At 51.4% G+C, this 21236-nt stretch overlaps 2 protein-coding genes across 4 annotated transcripts in view; both read left to right on the top strand.

Annotated features, from left to right (window-relative positions):
• Positions 1-9039: 9039 nt before the first annotated feature.
• Positions 9040-19406, top strand: LOC122708563 (collagen alpha-1(I) chain-like). The gene is made up of 10 exons (XM_043924774.1): positions 9040-9181; positions 9498-9965; positions 10343-10494; positions 10668-11219; positions 11337-11602; positions 11677-12363; positions 18320-18374; positions 18625-18898; positions 19091-19146; positions 19251-19406. The coding sequence occupies exons 1-10, from the start codon at positions 9040-9042 to the stop codon at positions 19404-19406; spliced, it is 2808 nt and encodes a 935-aa protein (XP_043780709.1).
• The window catches only part of CTBP2 (C-terminal binding protein 2), a 170818-nt gene continuing 160161 nt past the window's right edge, over positions 10580-21236 (top strand). Inside the window, exon 1 of one of the 3 annotated variants that reach the window (XM_043926095.1) lies at positions 10580-10884. The gene's annotated coding sequence lies outside the window, so the exon portion shown is untranslated. Of the gene's footprint in view, positions 10885-11287; positions 11366-21236 lie in introns of those variants that run through there. The other 2 variants (XM_043926093.1, XM_043926094.1) reach the window with 2 other exon arrangements.

Below are 21236 nucleotides of genomic sequence, written 5' to 3'. Positions count from 1 at the left end.
AAAGCTATGGCTTTTCCAGTACTCATATATGTATGTGACAGCTGGACCATAAAGAAGGCTGAATGCCAAAGAATTGATGCTTTTGAACTGTGGTGTTGGAGAAGACTTGAGAGTCCCTTGGACTACAAGGAGATCCAACCAGTCCATCCTGAAGGAGATCAGTCCTGGGTGTTCATTGGAAGGACTGATGGTGAAGCTGAAACTCCAATACTTTGGCCACCTGATGCGAAGAGCAGCCTCATTGGAAAAGACCCTGAAGCTGGGAAAGATTGAGGGCAGGATGAAAAGTGGGCAACAGAGGATGAGTTGGTTGGATGGCATCACCAACTCAATAGACATGAGTTTGAGCAAGCTCCAGGAGTCGGTGATGGACAGGGAAGCCTGGCGTGCTGCAGTCCATGGGGTCACAAAGGATTGGACACGACTGAGTGACTGAGCAACGAGGATAGAAAAAAAAAGTGAAAGCAAATGTGACAAAATGTGAACGAACTGTTGTAATATAACAACAAGTGGTGAGTCTGTGGGTATTCACTGTATTCTTAAATCAAGTTCTCTACAGATGTGAGCAATCTTGAAAAGTTGGAGCTGGGAAGGAAAACTAGCAGACCACTGCTTTGCTTCTTCCCAGCACAAATTAAATGTGAGGGCAAGTCTCCAGAGATGCACAGGCGGGGGACCAGGGGCACTTACTGTCCACATCCCGGGGAGCACTGGGCAGGCAGACCGCAGAGTCGGGGAGAGCCTGGGAAGCCCTCAGACCCGAGGCTGTCTTCTTTCTTTTTTTTGGCTGTGCTGGGTCTCTGCTGCTGTGTAGGTTTTCTCTAGCTGCAGAGAGCGGGAGCTACTCTCCTGTTACAGAGCACAGGCTCTAGATGCACAGGCTTCGGTAGTTGTAGGATGCGGGCTCAGTAGTTGCAACCCAAAGGTTCAGTAGTTGCGGCTCACAGGCTTAGTTGCTCCATGGCATGTGGGATCTTCCTGGACCAGGGATTGAACCCATGTTCCCTGCGTTGGCAGGCAGATTCTTATCCACGCCACCCCCAGGGAAGCCCAGAAGTGCAGTTTCATCCTGGACCTCCTAGCTTGTCTGCCGAGAGGCTTTGACAAGTGATCCAAACTTGCAGCCTCAGCATCTTCATCCGAAATGTAAGAGCCGCCCTTGCTAATATGAGACAAATGATGCTGGGACAAATGAGTGCGCCGTGAATGGTGGGAATTGGCAAGCCTAGGCTTCCCAGGTCAGCTGACCTGATGAAGATGGGCCTTATTTGTGGATTTTCAGGGATGCACCGTTGTTTTTTTTTAAAGTACAGAGTTCCCCAAGGAGGAGGGACTCACTGACGTCAGTTCCAGTTTAGGGCCTTTTGCAGGTGATGGAACTGCAGGTTGCATGACAAGTTTTAGACCCCAAACCCAATTCTGCTTGGAGCTGAGTAACACACCCTGACGATGGTGTTCCTTTCCCTGCGTGAGGCAGTTCCACGGGGCTGGCCACCCCCTTGGCCATTCCAGCAGCTGTCCCACCACGGACTGTGGGCTGAGTCACATCAGTGGCCTGTATGACTCTGGTGTTAGTCATGGTTGCTGACATGTCTGGACATCTGCATGTCACAGAAAAGCTAACTTTAAAATTAACATTCTGGGACTTCCCTGGTGATTCAGCAGTTAAGAATCTGCAAAGGGCCCAGGTTCGATCCCTGGTCAAGAAACTAGATCCCATATACTGCAAGTAAGACTCAGTGCAAATAAGTAAATAAATTTTTTTTTTAAATTAACATTCCAAGTGTAGGGTTTCAAGCAGGGTGTGTGATAAGGTGGCCTCTTAAGAGACCAGGGGACTTTTGAGATTGATGTTAACTCTGTTTGACTGTATGGGACACTAACAGAGAATTCCAAACTTTCCCACTGCACAGGGATTGGACATGTTTTATCACATATTTCAATCAGTTTCCCAAAGCAAATGAAGTACGCTGTACTTGGGGGTTAGACATATGACCCTGCATTCTAGATCTGCCACTTGCTGACTGAGGGACCTTTAGGCAAGAGACTGAAATAGGACCAGCTACTAATCTGTGGGGTTCAGGGTAAAATGAAGATGCAAGGTCCTTGTTCAAATTATTCAGAATTTCAAGACAGCAACTACAGAGCATTAAAGCAAGCTCAGGGCCCTCCTGAACGTGAGCCTGTGTGACTACATGGGTCACAGCCCATGGAACCAGTCTTGCACCAACTCCTCCTTCATTTTTCACAGACAGCCTGATTTGGGGTTTATACTCTACCTCAAACTATGGTGAGGATTGAAACATGTAATACTTGTGCCAATGCAGTTTGCATGGGGTCCTCTCTCCTGGGAAGCAGCAACCAGCTCAGGTTAATCTCGTACCAAGGGTCCAGCCCAGGCCAGGCACAGAGCAGACCTTCCTTTAATGTTTGTTGAATAGTAGTACCTCAATATGTTTGTTTATTTCCTCCGTATGTTACACTACAGATTCACTCACTTCCGCAATCAGCAGGCTTGTTTTTGTTTTCCTAGGACTGGAGTCACTGTTTTTCAAAGGATTCAGGCAGTGTTTGTGTGTATGTGTGTGTGTTTAATTAAAAAATAAAAGTGATGGGCTTAAACCCAACTGCCAATTAAATCCTGAAACTGAGAGCTTCATCCACTTCGATCTGTACCCCTCACTGCATAGAGTGTGAGCATAGGAGTTTTAACACGTGTTTGCAAAGGGCCACAGCATCTGCAAAGGCAAAATGTACTCACTGATCTGAAGTAATTACGAAGCACATCCTGATTGTATCATAGCCACCAGGAACACAGCTACTCCACGGAAAACAACCCGGCAAAATTCCCACCTCCATTCAAGACAGCAACTGAGAGCTTCAGATAATGTGGTTCTGAAGTGAGCTGAACCCTCAACAACACAGATAGGTGAGTGACAATACAGTCAAGTCCAACTCCCAGCAACTCTCGCCACACAGACCCTTGAAATACTCAAGTGCACGCAACTAGTCCATTTTATTGCACAAAACAGTCACAATAAAAGAACCCACTATTATCTAGGGCCACTATCTTTTTTCTACAACCGTTGGTTCCTAGAAATGAAACAGGAGAGAGATAGGGAGAGGAAAAATAAGGCCCTCAGTTAGAAGTCTTTGATGAAGGCAGGGCCAGGAGAAAGCTCCCGCCCTCCACCAGTGGCCGGTCCCGGAGGCCTTTTACAGGCCCCAGGGTCCAGAGACATCAAAGCCGCTCTCAGGGAGACACAAAGCGGGGAAGGAATTATGCCTTCCTGTTTAAAGACTGCCAAACAGGAGAAAATAAGTGCCTTTCAAACTCAACACTTCACACTGTGGCTATGGATCCCATTTTTTCCACTACTTTTTAAAAAACTTTTTATTTTGAAATAATTCTTAAATGAACAGAGAACGTGGTTAGTCCTCCTATATATCCATGACTCTGATTTACCAGTTTTTAACATTTGGCACATGGGTTTTATATACCTATTATTTTTTTCTAAACTGTTTGTTGCATATATCGTTTTCTTTTGCCCTTTCACTTTTTTTAAGTTAAAAATAACATAACAGAATGAAGATTTAAAAAAAAAAAGCTTTCAAGATAACCCCCAATCCTACCTCCCTAATACTAATCCTAGGTTCAATTAAAAATGACTTGATTCTCTTTGTCAGTTTGCATATATGATTTTCGTACAGCTCAGACCTCTTGAAATATATTCCCTGAATGATTCATTCATTCATCCATCCAAGAAATACTTAACCGAGTAAGTACCTCCTTCAGTCCAGGCCCTACAAAACCAGTCAAACCATCATGTAATTTCATGTTACAAAATGTGATAGCTGCTATTAAGAGCAATTCTTGCAATTTTCTCCAAAGGAAAAGTCCCTTGCCCTGACTCAGGGATGTTGATATGGCTGGGGCTTTTGTGGTATTTATTAATATTTTCCCACCAACTTCCAAAAGAAAAAATATTTTAGTTGGTTATAGTAAGAACATATAAGCAACCCCACAGTAAATCAAAAAGTCAACATGTGAACTGGAAACTCTTTTCCACAGTGTCTGACTAGTTTTTCCAAATCCAGGAAGCGATCCTGTGTCACAGCACATCAGTGCCAAGCAAGGAGATTTTACTGAGCTTTATTTTCCACAATATGTACTATCAAACACTTGGTATTTTGCTATCCAGACATAAAATTGTATGAAAAGATTTCATATGCCTTTTCAAACAACACAAACCAGCCCTCTCTCATAGCAAGTTCAAGATCACTTTTCACGGAGGAAGGCAAAAGTTAATTCCTGGAACGTGGCATCCTTGGGCATTCACATTTGACTTTAGCTTCGTCTTGACTTGGACGGAATCATGGCAACAAGGAATCATGGTTTACAGTTTTGAATTTCTTTTTTAAACTCTTCCTTTTGTACCGGGGATATAGCCAATTAACAATGTGACAGTTTCAGGTAAACAAGTGAAGGACTCGGCGATACACACACAGACATACATATACATGTACCCATTCTCCCCCAAACTCTGCTTCCATCCAGGTCACTACACAACTCTGGGCAGAGCCCCACGGCTGGACAGTAGGTCCTTGTCGGCTATCCATTTTAAACATAGCAGTGGGTTTACACTTTTCAATTATCTGTTAAAAGCAAACCATTAGATCTTCATGAAAGATGCCATTTGTTTGTTTATTTATACACATGTATGTTTATGTACTGGCTTTTCTCATGGCTCAGACGGGAAAAAAATCTGCCTGCAATGCGGGAGACTTGGGTTCAATCCCTGGGTTGGGAAGATTCCCTGGGGAAGGGAACGGCTACCCACTCCAGTATTCTTGCCTGGAGAATTCCACGGACAGAGGAGCCTGGTGGGCTACAGTCCATGGGGTGGTAAATAGTCGGACACAACCGAGCAACTTTCACTTTCTTTCATGTGTATGTATGTATGCGAGGCTTCCCGGGAGGTGCAAGTGGTGAAGAACCTACCTGCTAATGTAGGAGACATAAGTAACAAGAGGTGTGAGTTCGATCCCTGGGTCGGGCACTGTCCATGGGGTCGCAAAGACTCAGACACTGCTGAGTGACTAACACGCACAGTGCATCCATGGGGGAAGGTGGCCCTGTGGGAGGGCCTGGGGTGGGTGGTGTGTGCTCTGGAGGAAAAGCAGCATCTCCAAGGGTCAGCTGTGCCAGGCCTGGTCAGCGGGGGATGGCCGAGTCCACAGGAAAAATGCCCCTGCTCCGTGCGTGCTGAGAACTATACACCCTCCCACACGCCGCAGCGCCGGGGCTCCTCTGGGCCAGACCCCTCAACTGGAGAGAGAAGCCCTTTCCCCAGAGCCTCGGGGTTGGAAAACACCCCTGCTTTGAACCCCAAATTCTAGTACCTGGAAAGAAGGAGACTTCTTGAACAAGGGGAGAAGTCACTCTGCTAAGGACTTTAAGTACCAAAGGAGACCTGATAACCCGGAAGAAACAGAATCAAACCAGAAGGCACAAAGCTGCCTTTTATTGGCAACATCTCCCAGGACTGGAGGCTCCCCAGGCCAGTAAACTGAGTTCCCCGGAATAAAGGAAAAGCCTCTTCTACAGCGCATCTCTGGGCAGTGTGTACGTTTCCAACTCCTCCCACTTCAGAAGCTTGATTAACAAGATTGCTGCTGCCACATCACTTCAGTCATGTCTGGTTCATAGCGACCCTATAGAATGTAATCCACCAGGCTCCTCTGTCCATGAGATTTTCCAGGCAAGAATATTGGAGTGGATTTCCATGCCCTCCTCCAGGGGATCTTACCTACCCATGGATCAAACCATCTTCTCTTAGATCTCCTGCATTGGCAGGCAGTTTCTTTATCATTAGATTACCTGAACAAATGAAATATTCTGGGTGAATGGATTTTTCTATTTAACTCAGATCATCAGGAAAAAGTGATTATGGCTCTTTTGCAAGGCAAAAAAGAAAAAAAAAGTGTTAGATGCAACATTTCTGAACTATTTATATTACTTCTTCCTTAACATGAAAGTAATATGTGGAATCCTGATTCTCAGTAATCATTTATTTTTTACTTTCACTATTACAGCTTTTGTTTGTTGTTCTGAAATTGATCCTCAGGAGTCTTAAAATCCACCATACCATACCCATCTCTGTCTTTTTATTTTATAACCAGTGTCTGACGGCACATTTATTTTGGGACGTTCCTTATTTTTTCTTCCTTTAAAGATTAGATGGAAGGTTTATTACTAAAAAATGAAGAATGAAAAATCTGTCATATAGGAAGCTAAAAATATGTTTTTAAAGTAACTAAGTTCGCCTTTTTTGAATCCACACTAATAATGAAGATATGTGTATATAAACAAAATTAGACAGACAGGGCTCTAACCCCAGCTCCTCTCTCACCAGCAGTGTGACCTTGGGGAAGTCACATGAAGTCTTTGAATCTCACGTTCTCTCAACTGTAAAATGGGGATAATACTAGCCTGTCTCTTCAGGGGTTGCTATGAGGATTAAAGATGCATGTCAAGGGCTTAACCCAGTGCCAGGCATCCTAGTGAGTCAAGGACCAACATTTGTTGCTGCTATTGTTATTTTTGTGACTCTTTTTTGTGTCTTTCAAAATCTATGTTGGGACACCAGAAATTAAACCTGACCAATTAAATAGGATTAGATGGGAAGAGAGCACAGAGAGTACTAAAAAATTAGCATTTCTGTACTATATACTGTAAAGGTAAGTGGCATAGATCAAAATTAGTAAAAGGCATTTATTCAGAAAATTAACTGAAATATATTTTAAAACATTTTATCTTGATTTTTTTCTTATTGAAAAAATACCTTTATATAATTGTAAGTATAAACTAAGGTTTGTAAAACAAAAGCTACTTTACAACATTTATATTGCAGTAAGCCGTGCATAAAACTTACCATTTTGAGGTGTACAGTTGTGCGGCATTAGGCACATTCACAATTATTGTGGAATCTGTCACCATCATCCATTTCCAGAACTTTTCTATCATTCCAAACAGAAACTCTGTGCCCATTAAGCAATAACTCCCCTTTCTCCCTACCTCCCTGCCCTTGGTCATCTCTTTCCATTTGTCTCCATGATTTTGCTTATTCCAAACACCTGATATCAGTGGAATCATAATATTTATCCTTTAGTCTCTGGTTTATCTCACTTAGCATAATGTCCTCAAGGCTGGTCCATGTTTAGCATGTGTTGGAATTCTCTCCTTTTTAAAGGCTGAATAATATTCTATCGTGTGTATAGACCACATTTCATCCATTCATCCTTTGAGAGATATTTGGGTTATTTCCACCTTTTGGCTACTATTATGAACACTGGCATACAAATACTTGTTTGAGACCCTACTTTCCATTGTTCTGTGTATATATCTAGAATTGGAATTGTTGATCATCTAGTAAACTCTACAGTACTTTTTGAGGAACTACCAAACTGTTTTCCACAGTGGCTGCACCAATTTATATTTAATTTCTAATTTCTGACATCATTACCAATATTTGATATTTTCTGTTTTTTTTTTTTTTTAAATAATAGCCATCTTGATGAATATGATGTGGTATCTTTCTGTGATATTGATTCATATTTTCCTTATGTTAGGGAAATCTCCTTGTTGGGCATTTGTATATCTCTTCCTTTGAGAAATGTCTATTCAACTCTTTGCCCATTTAAATATTCCTGTTGCTGTCTAGAACATCTTTTTAAAAACTGGAGTTTGAGGAAGTTCCCTGGCGGTCCAGTGGTTAAGAATCTGCCTGCCAGTGCAGGGGACAAGGGTTCAGTCCCTGGAATAAGAAGATCGCACACACCGCAACTAAACAGAAAAAATAAATAAATAAATAAATATCTTTAGAAAATTGGAATTTGAAGTAACTCAAATTATTGGGGGCAAATAATTTGTGTTGTGGGCAAATGGACTCTATTTCAAAATACAGGGTATCAAGTTGAAATGAGAAATAGGTTCTGGTTCTGAGGATACCATTTTCTTTTTTAAACATTCTTAAAACAATGAACACAGTATTTTCTAAGTTTAGGTCAAATTCATGTAGACATAAAAGTTGAACAAGTGATCTAAAAAACCAACTGACTTTCTGTGCTTTCTGGGTGAAAAGAGGGCCACTCAGAACCAAAGATCATCACTGAAATACGCAAGCAGAAAATCTTTCTGGTTATTATAGTTTATGCCTAAAAAGCAGATGACAGTAGTGCAGTAGTCTGGGGTGGGTGGGGTCGGGGTATAACCTAGAACTATCTTGGGCGCCATGACCTTGAGGCAAAACTGCTGGGGAGAGGAGAGCCTCGAAAATGTTTCTGGGGGTGCGGAGTGGTCAGAAGATGGGGACCGTTAAGAGTGCGGCTCTGGCGGTTTTTCAGCGGAACCGGAGCCATTCCAGCTGGCCCTCCGGGGCCTAGTAGTGTCAAGCAGAAAACGAGCTTCGGACATCCTAGTAACAGAATTTTGTGATCTAGAGGGTGTGAAAAGCCTCGTCCCGCCCAGCCGCCACTTCTAGGAGGTCTTCAGTAGGGTTCGAAAACCTATTGTTGGATGATAAAGCAACCTTGAGCAGTCAGGACCCCCACAAGGCCGGTCGCGCCTGCCAACCTGGGCGCACTTTAGCACACGCTGCGGGCCTGAGTAGGGGTTTTAAAAATGTTAATAGACCGAGAGGCCTAGAGCTGCGCTCTTGGGGAGACAGAATAGGACTCCACGGTTTGGGGGCCCTTTCTCTGACCCCCAGCCCCCGGCTGAAATTGCCTCCGATTCGTAGGGCGTGGTGCACTCCCGGGTACGCGGGAAGCCAAACCCGGGGACTCGGCTCCGGGAACCGCTGCCCCGGAGGCCTGCAGAGGCCGGGCCTCACACCCCTCCCCACGCCTTTCCAGCTCAACATCTCAATCCACTTCGTAACATCTCAATATGGTTTTTAAACAGATCGAGACGAAGGGCTCCGTTCAGCCCACACCGGGGGCCCTCGGAGGACGCGCGGCCGATCTCGGGGACGAGAGATGACAGTCGGTGGGCTTCTGGGTCGCAAGGAGAAGAGCCCTCCCAGCCCGCATCGCGGAGTCCCTCCAGCAAACCGCGCTCCAACGCCGCGGGCCACGGGCGTGGGATGTAGCTGCAGCCGGCGCTCGGCCTGGATCCCAGGTTTGGTGTAGAGACACCAACCTCGGGGCCTCGGGACGGCGCGCCAGCCCAGGTCCCCGACTCTGGGGCGGGGCGGGGCGGGGTGATGGTGGGGGAACCCAGCCGCAGAGCGCCTCCGTCCCGCGGGGCCCGGAGCTCCCACCCAAAGGCGAGGCTTTAAAAATAGCCCCAGCGAGATCCAGGCAACAGGAAGAACATTTTTTTTTTAATGTGTAAAAAATGTTTTGCTTCTCGTAGGGAACACAACCGCTGCGAGTTCCAGCACATCGGGCTCCCTCCGCGCGCACCCACAGCCATCCGCCGCCCCTCGGGCCAGGCGCGGGCAAGCGTCTCCCGGATCCGGATTTGGGGAGCGCAAGTGCCCCCTGTGGCCGGCCCGCGCCTGACCCCGCGGGCCTAAGAAGGCAGAAGCGGCCGGCGGAGGGGCCCGGGAGGAAGTTGGAGCCGCGGGGCCGGGAAGGGGGCAGGTCGGCGCCGCGGGCCTGGCTGGGGGCCCGCCGGAGCCAGGGCCACCCTGGGGCGCCGCGCCAAAGCCCGCGCGCACTCGAGTCCCCCCACGTGGCCGGCCGCCCGGGGCCCCACGTGGAAGGGGCGGAGGAGGAAGGAGGGCGGCTGGAGGGCCGGGCTCCCGGCCGCGGCCGCCGGACACCCCCACCCCCGCCCCAACCCGGCCCGGCCCGGCCCCTGCCCCCGAGGCCCCAGCGAGTCTCCAGGGCCTCCCGGGCGGGGCCAGGCCGGGGAGTGCCCGCCGCGCCCGGCCCCCTCGCCCGCCCGCCGCGCCCGTGTGCACTTTCGCGGAGCCACTAATCCCCCGAGAGAGCCGATTTGTAGTGAAGAGTATCTGTAGGGGGCGAGGCCGGCCCATGTGGGGTTGTGTCATTGGTTTGCAAAGAGAGACCCCGCCTTTGCCCAAAAGGAAAAAAAAAAAAAAGGGAGCGAGGAGTGAGCGAGCTGCGACCCTCACCTCGCCTCCCGCCTCGCTCCTGCGCAGCCGGCGGCCACCGCGAGACGCGGCCGCGCCGCTTCTTCCCCTTTCCTTTTCTCTCCGTTTTCCTCCTCCTTCCCCGGAGGAGAAAACAAATAAAGAAGAGCAAATAGCCGGGAGGCGCTCAGCTTCCCGGACGCTCCCTTCCCCCGCCCCCCCACCCACCCCGATCCAAGTTGGAAGCAGCATCCTCTCGGGGGTGAGCGCGGCGCGGGGCGGGTGCGGGCCGGGGACCCCCAGCGCGGCCCCCTCCCGGCGGCCGGGCGGCCGGGCGCGGGGCCAGGACCGGGCTGGGGAGGATCGGGAGCCGGGTGGGCGGAGGAAGGGGGTGGGGTGGGTGGGGAAGTAGGAAGAGGCTCGGCGGCGAGGGGAGGAGGAGGAAGGGGAGGGGAGGGCTGGGGTGGGGAGCGGAGGGGAGGGGAGGCCGGGAGGGGGAGGGGCGGGGAGCTGGAGAGATTAAGTTTTTGTGTGTGTGTCCCTGTGTGCGTGTGTCATTTTAAGGTGGCCCGGGAGCGGCCCAGAGGAGCCGGCGGCGGCCCGAGGAGCGAGGGACGGAGCCGGGAGCCATGCCGCGCTGACCCGGGGGGCCCGCACAGCCGCCGCCGCCGCCACCGCCGCCGGGTGGGGTGGAAGGGGCGGGAGCCGCCGCCGCTGCCGCCGCCGCCGCCGCCTCCCGGGTGGGCGCCCTTCGCCGTGGACGCCGGCGGCCCGGGACGAGGTAAGGGGGGGGGGCCCGGGGGAGGGCTGGGGCCGCCGCCGCCCCCGCCTCACCTGCGGCCGCGGGCTGGGGGGCGCCGCGCCCGCGCCTCACTGCGCCACTGGGGGAGGAGGAGGAGGAGGGCGAAGGACACCGAGCCGGCATCCGAGGACATCTTTGGTCTGCGCCCCCCACCCCCCCCGGCCCGGTGTCCCCGCTCGGCGCTCGGGGGGTGGGCGCAGGCCCGGGGGTCCCTGCCTGCCGTCCCTCCTCCCCCCCCCCGCCGCCGATCGCGCCCGCTGGCCGCTGTTTGCGCCAGGATTTTTGTTGTTGTGATGAGAGTTGATGAATGCGAAGTAGGCGGTCACCTTCCTTCCCATCAGGATTGGCAAAAAAAAAAAAAAAAGAAACCCCGAGCGCGGCGGCGTCCGGAGGGCAGCGGCGGCGGCGGCGTCTCGGCGACGGTTTCCTAGGCGCCCCCGGCTCCCGTTCCCCGAGGCCGGTGGGTGCGCGCGCGCGCGGGGGCCGCCAGCGACCCAGGCCGAGCGCGCGACGCGCCGCGGGGACAATACGGCCGGATCCCCCGGGACCAGGAGTCCGAGCGCGCGGGGCCTGGGGCCTGCGGGGCGGGGGAGGGGAACGGGGGGTCCACTGGGAAAACGGGGCGCGCGCGGCTCCGGGCCCCCAGGGGAGCGGCCCCTGCTGGCAGGGGATCCCGCGCGGCGCCCCAGGAGCGCAAGTGAGAGACGGGAACGCAGGCGAAGTGGAACCCTTTTGTTTTGCCGGCCCCGCATTGTTGGCTCCTCCGGGCAGCCGGGCCACATCTGCTGCCGCCGCCGCCGCCACTGCCGCGCCGGGCTCGGCCCGCCAAAGTCGCAGCGGGGCGGGGGCCAGGGGCGAGCCGGGCGACGGGCGCGGGCGGGGACCGAGCTGGCCGGGCATTTCCTCTGCCCGGCCGCGCTCCCGCCGGCACCACTTCCTCCTCGCCCGCCGCTGCCGCGGCCGCCGCGAACCCTGCCCGCCCGCCCGCCTCCCCCGCCTCCCCCGCCCTGGCCGCACTTTTCGGGTGGGGCGAACCCAAAAGAAAAAGTTTCGCAGGAGGGGCTGGCGAGGGCGCGCCCCGGGCGGCGGGGACTCGGCGCGGCGCAGCGACAGCCGGGCGGCCGCGATCGCCTCTTCCTCCTTGTCCTCCGCGGCGCCGGACCGACCCGCGCGGCCGAGGGGAAGCGCCTTTCTTTCTCTGCCTGGCGCTCTTCCCAGCGCCCCGGGGCAAGTTGGACACGGACGCGCGAGATCCGGGGCGCGCGGGGGCCCTTCACCAGCTGGAGAGGCCCACGGCGTGGCCGGTCGCCTGCTGCCCACGCAGCGCCCGGGTGCTGGGAGGCCGCGGGCCCGGGAGCTCGGCGCGGTCACCGCCGGCCGCGTCGAGACACACGCGCACACACTCCCTCCGGCGGCTCGCTTTCCGCCGCCGCCGATGGTCACGGACAGCGAGTGTGAGTGCGCGCGCGAGTGTATGTAGTGCTCCCAGCCCCCGGAATACTTTTCCCGGAGGCGGCCCAAGCAGCAGTTGGCTCCAAGGGTCCCCGTCCTTAGTATTTAACAAGTGAAAGGAATTTTTCGTAGAAATCCCCGCTTGATCTGCGTCCTTGGCGGTGGAGGCTGCTGGCGGTGGCCTGCGTCGTCACGCCGGGCTCACTTGCTCTCTCCCGGGTAAACAGATTTTTCTGGATTTTTCCCCGTTTTTTTTTTTTTTTTTTCTTTCAAGACTGGAGATCGGGTTAAGTTCTTAGAGAGTCAGACGTGAGTGGCTCGAAGGGTAGACCAGAGAATTCTATTCTATAAATATGCATTGGGAATTTAAAATGCTAAGTGCCTTATTTGCAATTCTGTTGGATATTGTAGAGACTGGTATATTTTTATCTGACATGGATAATTTGGAGGGGACGTTTATTTTGGTTAGTTTACTAAGTGATTCTGCCTCCCGACTTTGGTGAAATAAATCAAACTCTCCTACTGTTCCTTCAAAGAAGACACTCTTCTCTGCTAGGTGCTTGGGTTCAAAGACAAGTTTAAAATTTACCTCGTGTTGTTTTTAACTGCTGTTCTGCCTCTACGGTTCTCAAAGTAGAACTTCAGTTTTCATGTGCTTAGGAGAATTCCACTGTTTTGATTTTTTAAAAAAAAAAAATTTTTTTTCCCCCTACATTTTGAAGTAATGGGACTTGTAAGGATCTTGTTTTTATAATCATTTGATTTCAAAGAGTACTTCGTAGAGCAATTACAAAGTAATATTCAAAATGCTAATTAAACACTTTCAGTCAGAGCAGCTTTCATATTGAAACAGGATTTCTTTTCTCTTTTTTAAGTACCAGGGACCCTATCCCAGAGTTGAAACACTAAATATCCTTTTGTCTAGCATCAGATCTCTGTGCGGCTCTGACACTCTCCTGTAAAAACCCTAGTGCCCTTTTTATTGCCCCCAAAAGAAAAGTTAATGAGATGGTAGATTTCAAGCAAAAAACCAGGCCCTCCTTCTTGCAAAATATGCTTCCAGTTGCCACTGAAGTTAGATGCTAGCTGTGAATGTACTTGCCTTTAATGAAACCAGTTTAATAGTTCACACTTGATCAAGTATAACAGGACCAAACAAAGGAAATAAGCCAGCATATTTCTGTAGAGCATTGGGGGGTTTAGCGCAAGTGTTGATGCTGGGTCACCCCCTCCCCCCAGTCTGTCCCTGGTAGAAGGGAGTGAGGGTTGAAGGCAAAGGGAATTTATGACCCTGATTGGTTTTCTGTGCCCGAGGGGTAGGGACCCCTGTTTGTCCCTGTAGAAAACAGTTATTAGAGGAAATTTACGAATCTTGGGTTTGGAGCTTGTTTTGGACCTAACTAGGTGGCTTTTGGTTTATTTCTTTTTCCTGTTGATAAAGCAAGGTGGGGAAGATACAGCTAGGTTTGTTTTTGTCCTGTTTTCTGATGGTGGGTTAATAACAGCTGGGTGGTGGGTGCTCTCTGTAGCTGTGTGGATTTGAGCTCAGAGCCCTGCTATTTAAGATTTCAGTTGGAATCTTGGAAACTGTCCCTTAACTGGATGTTCTCCTTGGGGGAGGGGCAAGGCGAATTCCCATCTCTTATCTGTGATTTAAGCAACAACAGCAACAAGAGCAAAAAGAAAACAACAACAAAAAAACCTCTTTGTCCCTAAGAGGGTCTCTTTTCCGGGCTGGAATTGCAACTTGGGTCTGGCACTTAGTCATTGACTAGGTGAAGAAATATTTGCAAAGTGTGTCTCTTTAAAGTTAAAAAAGTTAAAAAGTTTGGCTACTTAAAAACGAATACTACTAGCATTGTAAAAATACACCAGTGACATACTTTGTGAGATATTTTGGCCTTTTAAGACTCAGGGCGCACCTGTTCCTGCAGAGTCGAGTTTGCTTTCCCTGGCATTGTTAATCTGGTCGTGTACACAAGATGAAACAGGAAAACTTGCTATCTGTATAATGATTAACTAGCCATCAGTTACCCTTTCAGGGAATAATCAATACATTTACTCTTGACTTGTAAAACTCCAGAAGGAAATCCTATTCATAAGTCTGAAAAGTGTTTTAATGAGAGACAAATAGCAACAACAACAAACAAAACTGCAAAATTAACCTGGAACTTTTTTAGTGGTGTGAGTGGCTAGCGACCAGGTACAGGATGAGTGTGGACATAGTGTAGCAGTGTGGCATGCACACTGCAACGGTGGGAAAGAATTTTATTGCTGGGAACTGTTATACTCTGGCAAAGGGAGCTCAGGATGGCGCACACCATTGGAAAGCCTTGAGGTTCAAAACCAAAAGGGTGGCCCCGCTGGGGTCTAGCGCACCAAAGCCGTTGGCCAACAGTTCTCTCCATCATGAATCATTTTTGAAGGCAAAGTTATCCCCTTTGCACTTAACACTTTTCCCTAAATGGAAAAAATGTAAAGCGTTTACAGCAACCATAGAAGGGCCACCCCAGCTGTCATTTTTTACCTCTGTCATTTCGGTACAGAAGGGCTGTCACCATAACGTATGTGAGTACAAGCCTGGGGCCCTCTGTTAATGATCTTTCTATCGGCGAAAAGCAGCAGTCCACGTGTCTCATGTTCCCGATACTGGCCACAAATATATGTCCATATAGGACATGATTGGGAAGGGAAATTTATCTGTTCGGCAGAGCACAGCTCTGGTAGTATTTCCACCGCCTGGCTGATAGTTCAGTTACAGCGGGTGGAACACATTTTCGTAGTAATTAAAAAAACGGGAGTGCAGTTTGCTTGACCCTTCCAATAGATGTACCATACTTAACACTGCGTATTGAAACACTGTGCCTTGTTCTCCAAGAAGGTTTCTGTGCGATTCGCTAGCTAAGGAATGCTTGTGTGGACTTCCCCTACTGCAGACTTTTAGCAGGCACGTGAAAATGCTGGAATGGATATGCTCTCAGAGGCTATACTGCCTGGGCAGTATCAGTTTTCTCCTTTCCAGCTGGTAAGCATGTCCTAATTTACGCTGCTACAGTTAAAGTTACAGCGTCCTGGGAAAGAAGGAAAAATATGAAACTCCCCACCCCACCACCCTCACTTAATCTTTTGAAGTTAATTTTTGTTCAAGTGTGTGTTTGATGGAATATGTATCAAAGACTCATGAAAGGGATTTTTTTTTTTTTTTAAACATACCTATCTCTGGGTTTGGAAAATTATACTTAATAATTGCTAAAAACTTCAGAACCATTTTTAAGGTGTTCAGCCTTTCTTTTGATCATGATTTAATGGACAGTAGTATCCAAATGCCATCAATGTGACTCTAATAATCTGAACAAATTAATGTCTCAGCTTCATGTGTAGTTTGCTCTTAGCATCATTATTAGTGTTTCCAGCCGAAATTACAGCTACACTTGGGCCTTCAGGACTGCACCAGTGAAAAGAAGGGCTTTGCGCATTGTGCTAAAAACCGGGATTCGCAGATGAATACAGAATGTACAATATGAGCGAGCCAGGCCATTGTTTGTGTGGAATGTTGACAATGGGAGCCAAGGGGCAGCTTCATTCTCTAACTGCTGGGGAACACAGAAACTTCAGGAGCTGCAGACGGCGGTGGGAACCAGACTTGCAGTCATCGTCTTTGCCCAGCCGCCGGCCTGTTCCCTTTCCAGACTTTTTCTTAGAAGGTGGTCTTTTCTGGACTTCTGGGGAACTTGGTGTGCTTTCTCTCCTCAGTCGTCTACTTTTTTGGAGGCAAGATTCTGAAAGCAGATAACAGGGTTCTTCAAAGAAAGTGTACACGAAGCAAACTTTTTGTCTCCCTGGAATGCAATTTTCAGAAATCATACTCAACCCTTACCAGAAATCGAGGCATCTGAAGTCACAGGAAGCAATGGTGTTTATTTTTAATATTTTCCTCACATTAAAGTCATTTTGGGTTTGTTGGTGGTGTTAGGGAAAGTGCAGTGAAAATGAGTATTTGTTGGATTTTCGTATTTTGCTGCGCAGCTGCTGCTATTTCTGGAAACGTTCCTCTGAGTTGGATCTTCTTCCTCCATTCACCAAGCTTCCTGCTTGCACATGGAAGCTGAGGTTCCCAAGTGGGGCCAAAACTCTTGCTACGGGGCGGGCGCTCCTGTCAACCTTCTTTTTCGCCCCTCCCAGAACTGGGGTCAGTGTAGCCCTGGCTCCCTGTTGAGGCCTGATTGATGCCCCTTTTGATTGGAGTGAGGTGCTTTGGTTACAACTTTGGGGGCCAGTTGACTTTCTACCTGTATCTAGTCTGGTTCCTCCTTGAGTGAATGTTTTAGAAATGATCTGCTTTAACTGTTTCTGTAACGAAATGTAACAGATGGTTGCTTAAGGTTGGCTTAATATTCACAACAACAATGATAAGACACTTGGGTTCTTACTCATGGATGCGTGTAGGGGATGCTTTTCCTTTCATGGAGAATTGTGACTTCGCTTCTGGGTATTAACAGAGCCTTCATTATCTGCAGGACCATCAGATGGTATTTAGGGGATGTTAATCCCAAATAGCTGTTGTTGCTTGAACTTGGTAGGCAGCCTGCCTTTGGGTGTTGTTCACTTAGAGTCCCTGGGATGGGGGGAGGTGGTGCTTTTCAACAGAACCCTGTGATTCTTAAAATCCTTTGGGCTTGTAAGGTAAAAAACCCAACAACAATGAAACTTTACATTGTTACTTTCCCTCCCTCTCAAAAGTGCTCAGAAAGGTGCTTTTTGCATTAAAGTAAATCCTTAGTTATGACTTGAGGTGCTATTAATTGGCTTGAAGATTGGTTCCAAGTCATGGACACTTTTCTGTGTCTCATCCCAGCCCAGGTTGTGGCAGAATCTTGGAAGGGCCTTTGAACAGAATGGGGAATGTGTGGGTCTCTCTGCAGTGCCCAGGCTGGCCATGGGGTTGTAAACTCACTGCTCTGCTCCCGCCATGCCTGAAATCTGGCCTTCAGCACAGGACAAACAAAAACTTCATTATGGAGTCATGGAATCCCAGGAAGTTTCTTTGGAAAGAACTGGAGACCGAGATAAACTAGAGATCCTCTGGCCTGATTCCCCAGGCATGGCAATTTAAAAAGCTTGATGGGTGAAAATGCCCTGCATCCAACCTGGAAGTGATTGTGGTGTTTGTAGCGGCCCCAGGTGTGTGAGTCTGTGTAGGGGGAGGTTGGGGGGAGGGATGGATAGGGGGACGGGGGTAGGGGGCAGGAGGAGCTGCAGGTGAATTTCCTTGGCTGTCCTGGGTGGAGGACAGGAAGGAAGCCTTGTGTGTACCTTTCCTGCTGAAGGAACCCTGGCCGGGACTTGATTCTTTGGCTGATGGATGTGTTTAGTGCGGTTGGTCCAGAAGTGCAAACAAAGTCTGCTTGTTCAGGCCCAGGTGAGCCGCACACCCATTTGGATGGTGAGAAGCCCGTAGGGTGTTGCAGCTTCCGGGTCTGCCCACCTGGAGGGCAGCCAGGGCCAGCAGCTAGCTAGGGGAGTGGGATGGGGGTGGGCTCAGAGCTCTGCAAACCCTGTCCAGGGATGGTCGAGGGGACTGGAGTGGCCTTGCCTGGTCTCATGGGTGTGCTTTGCTGGGAGGGACAGAGGGCTAGTGAGACCAGGGAGGCCTTGCTGTGGGAGCGGCCAGGCCAGATGGGCTGCGTGGGCTCCTAGCACTGGCTGAACTTGACTGACCACTGGGCCCCCAGGGTGGGGCAGAGGCTTTTCAAACAGCAGAGACCCCCCCCCCCCAAGGGCGGCCCACGCTTGGAGGGGTAGGAATGCTGCGACTTTTTCCTGGTGGTGTGATAAATGTTTTGAAAAGTTTCTTTCCAGGCCCTCTTCAGACAGTGAACTGTGTGGGCTGCAATGCTGGCTGATTCCTCCAGCCGCCCCTTGGGGCCCAGTGTGGATGCCACGGTTTCTGCCCCTATAACAGATACCGGGAGGACACAGCGTCCTACCTGATTCCATTTCCTCAGCGCTTTGTGGTCGTGGGCTAAAAGTCACTCCAGGGGGGCATAGAGTATGTTTTCCTGGTGCAGATAGCAATATGGACATATAAGTGCCTACAAGTAAAATCTCAGAATGTTTTTGATCTTAAGAACATTTCACAGTCATTAATCTTCACGACGCTCCTGCGGGCTAGGTAAATAGAGCAATTCCTATTTTATGCGAGGAAGAAATGTTGAATTGCCTCTGCCAAGTCATAAAGAGGCCGATCTCCGCCTCCTGTTTCCGTAGCTGGAGTTTGGGGGCCCCCGGGCGCCCGGGAACCCCATCGTCCCGCCCAGACTGACCACAGGGCGACTTCCGGGCTCCTGCTCGACTTTGTGCTGCGGGGAGGGCAACGCTGGGGCCTGGGTGAAGGCCAACCCGCCCTACCTGGCCACGCGCTACCTGGAGGGGGCGTGGTCTGCAGCTGCCCCGCCCCGCCAGCTGGGGTGCTGGGCCCTGCTGGAAGGACGGAGTCTCCTGGCGTCTGGGGTTCGGGGCTTCTGCGACCCCAGCCCCGAAGGTGAGGCCCTCCTGACCCTCAGGGGCCCGCGGACCCGGCGGCTCCTTCCTTCCCCTCCAGACTGGCTTACCTGGAGGCTCCGCCTCCGAAGACCGCCTACCTGCGGCCTCGCCCGGGCGATCCTACCCTGCCCCCCGGGGGGCCCTCGGCTATCTGGTGTACCTGCCACCCCCACCCCCACCCCATCCACAGCACGGCCCCCGACTCAGCCGGAAGCGCCCCTCCCCCGGCGCTTCGCCCTTTCACTTGTAGATAGGGAGCCGCTTCCCGCTGCGGGGCCGCTGTGGAGAGGTGATGGAGATGGCCCTTCCCCCCCGCGGTGCCCACTTCCTCCTCCGCCTCCCTCCCGCAGCCCCGTGCGGAGTCCCTCCCCTTCGCGGCCGCCCACCCTGGGACTGACCCGCGCCCTTCCCATACCCCGCCCCCCCCGGCCGGTACCTGGAAGGAGCCGGGAGAGGACGTACGATCCGGAGGTGGGCCCCGAACCCGCGAGCGAGGCTCGGAGTAGAAGCAGGTATTCCGCTCGACGGTGCCCCAGGGAACACCCCCCCCCCCCGCCCCCCCGACGACGATCGCAGGCTCCGGGGACCTTAGAGCTGGAGTCGTGTGTCGTCCCGCCCGCCACCCCCCGCCGGCCAGGGAGGTTCGTCCATTGCACGATGGTGGCTCAGATGCAACGAGCTGGTAGACGGTCCAATGCCTGGCCGCGGCCTGGCCGGCTCGGCATCCTGTCCCCGGGGCGGTGTTGAGGCCGCGGTTTCCGCCGCCACCTTCAAATCGGGGGTATTTCGCTTGAAACGCGCAGAGCGCGGTCGTAGCTCCGAGGGCTCCCGGGCCTTTGCAGGCTTCTCCAGGCTGGGAGCCGGATGGGCCATGTGACCAGAGGCTGCGGCCAGTAAGTGAAGAGCCGGGATGACTTTTCCTTTCTGCACCCCTCTTCTTGGAGGAGGGATTTCTCTGTGTTTGGCGCTCACTGGCCCCGCAGGCTTAACTTGGTACCCAAGTAGTGCTTGCAGGCAGTTTAAGTCGTTCTGTTTTTGTGATGATAACACTGCGGACTGCCCTTTATTGAGCCTCTTAGTATCTTTCTCACTAAGACGCTCGGCCCCTGTTTGCATTGAACCTTCACAACAAGGTGGGTGAGGTGTTGGGAACAGGGCGCTCTCCCGCCCTCCAGGTGGCAGAGCTGGGACTTGAAGCTCCTGGAGCTGAGGACCAGGCCGGAGTCCCTGGGGAGGGGCTCTTCCCCGCCGCGCTGAGAGCACAGGGGAGGTGAGCGTTCACGCTTGCCCCACATCTGGCACTTTCTCCCCAGGGTTCAGATGGCTTCTCCGAAACAATGATCTTTCTCAGGCCCAGAGTTGCCTTCCAGATCACATGGGGCTATGAGAAGTCTGGCTTGTTTTAATTTCCGCCTTTGATTAGTGGTCTTTTGTTGGGATCTCACGATCTAATGCCAACGAAGGGTTTCTAGATGGTTTCCTGGACCAGGCCTGTTTTAAATTCACTCCGCTTTCTGAGTTAATGAACAGCATGGCTGCTGAGCAGAAGCCTGAGGCTCAGTAGACCCGGGGGGGGGGGCGGGCATTGGGTGCAGTGGGGGGAGAATTCTCCCTCTGGACCATAAACTCACTGTCCGGGCAAAGACCAGACACCAGAAGGACCCCGAGGGCTGGGCACAGTGCCTTTGGTCTGGCCTCTCCCAGGCAGAAGTGATGGTCACTGTTTCACCAATCAAGAAACAGAGGGGGCGGGGGTTAGGCCACTAGAGGGCCAGAAGCCAGCTCCACCTGGCTCTGGTTTCTCTGTGGTTGATTGAGGCTTCTTCTGGCTTTTGATTTGGGACTTGGGTGCCTTTGGGGGTGGCTTTGCAGTGGTCCCCACGTCCGACCCCTTCTGTCCTCCTGATCCCGTTTTGCCTTGTCTCTGGGGGATGTCGCTGAAGGGCAGCCCTCCCCCAAACACGCATGTGTGTGCATGAGCACGCACACACTGGCCCTGAGATTATGTGGATAGCTTTCAGTGTTTGGGGTTTTTTGGTGGTAAAGTTGGATTTAGTGGCCAGGTACCTTCTCTACCAGTAGGTAAGGGTCGGATTTACAAGTCTGTGGTCCGGGTGAGTGAGCTCAGAGCCTCCTTCCCGGCGGGTTTCCCTCTCTTGGCGGAGGGGCTGGAGGTGGTTGGGGCGCTCCCCTCCCTCCCTCTGGCTGTTCCCTTTCCTGCTGGATTCATTATGCACGTCTTCCAGTGAGAGTGAGCCCCCGTGTTCATCGTGGGGGGAATCTGGGAGAAGAGACCAGGGAGAGGGTGAGGATTTCACCTAATCGGAATAGTCTTG

This window comes from Cervus elaphus, chromosome 15 (assembly GCF_910594005.1).
Source record: "Cervus elaphus chromosome 15, mCerEla1.1, whole genome shotgun sequence".
In the NCBI taxonomy this organism is placed as follows: Eukaryota; Metazoa; Chordata; class Mammalia; order Artiodactyla; family Cervidae; genus Cervus; species Cervus elaphus.
This window is presented reverse-complemented; position numbering and strand designations above follow the sequence as displayed.

What these genes read in the sequence shown, in the direction of transcription:
- LOC122708563 (XM_043924774.1), top strand. Translation starts at nt 9,040, where the DNA reads ATGACAGTCGGTGGGCTTCTGGGTCGCAAGGAGAAGAGCCCTCCCAGC. An exon ending in CGCCCGCCCGCCGCGCCCGT is followed by an intron (nt 9,966 to 10,342) that starts GTGCACTTTCGC and finishes CCCCGATCCAAG; the next exon opens with TTGGAAGCAGCATCCTCTCG. An exon ending in CGGGTGGGCGGAGGAAGGGG is followed by an intron (nt 10,495 to 10,667) that starts GTGGGGTGGGTG and finishes TGTCATTTTAAG; the next exon opens with GTGGCCCGGGAGCGGCCCAG.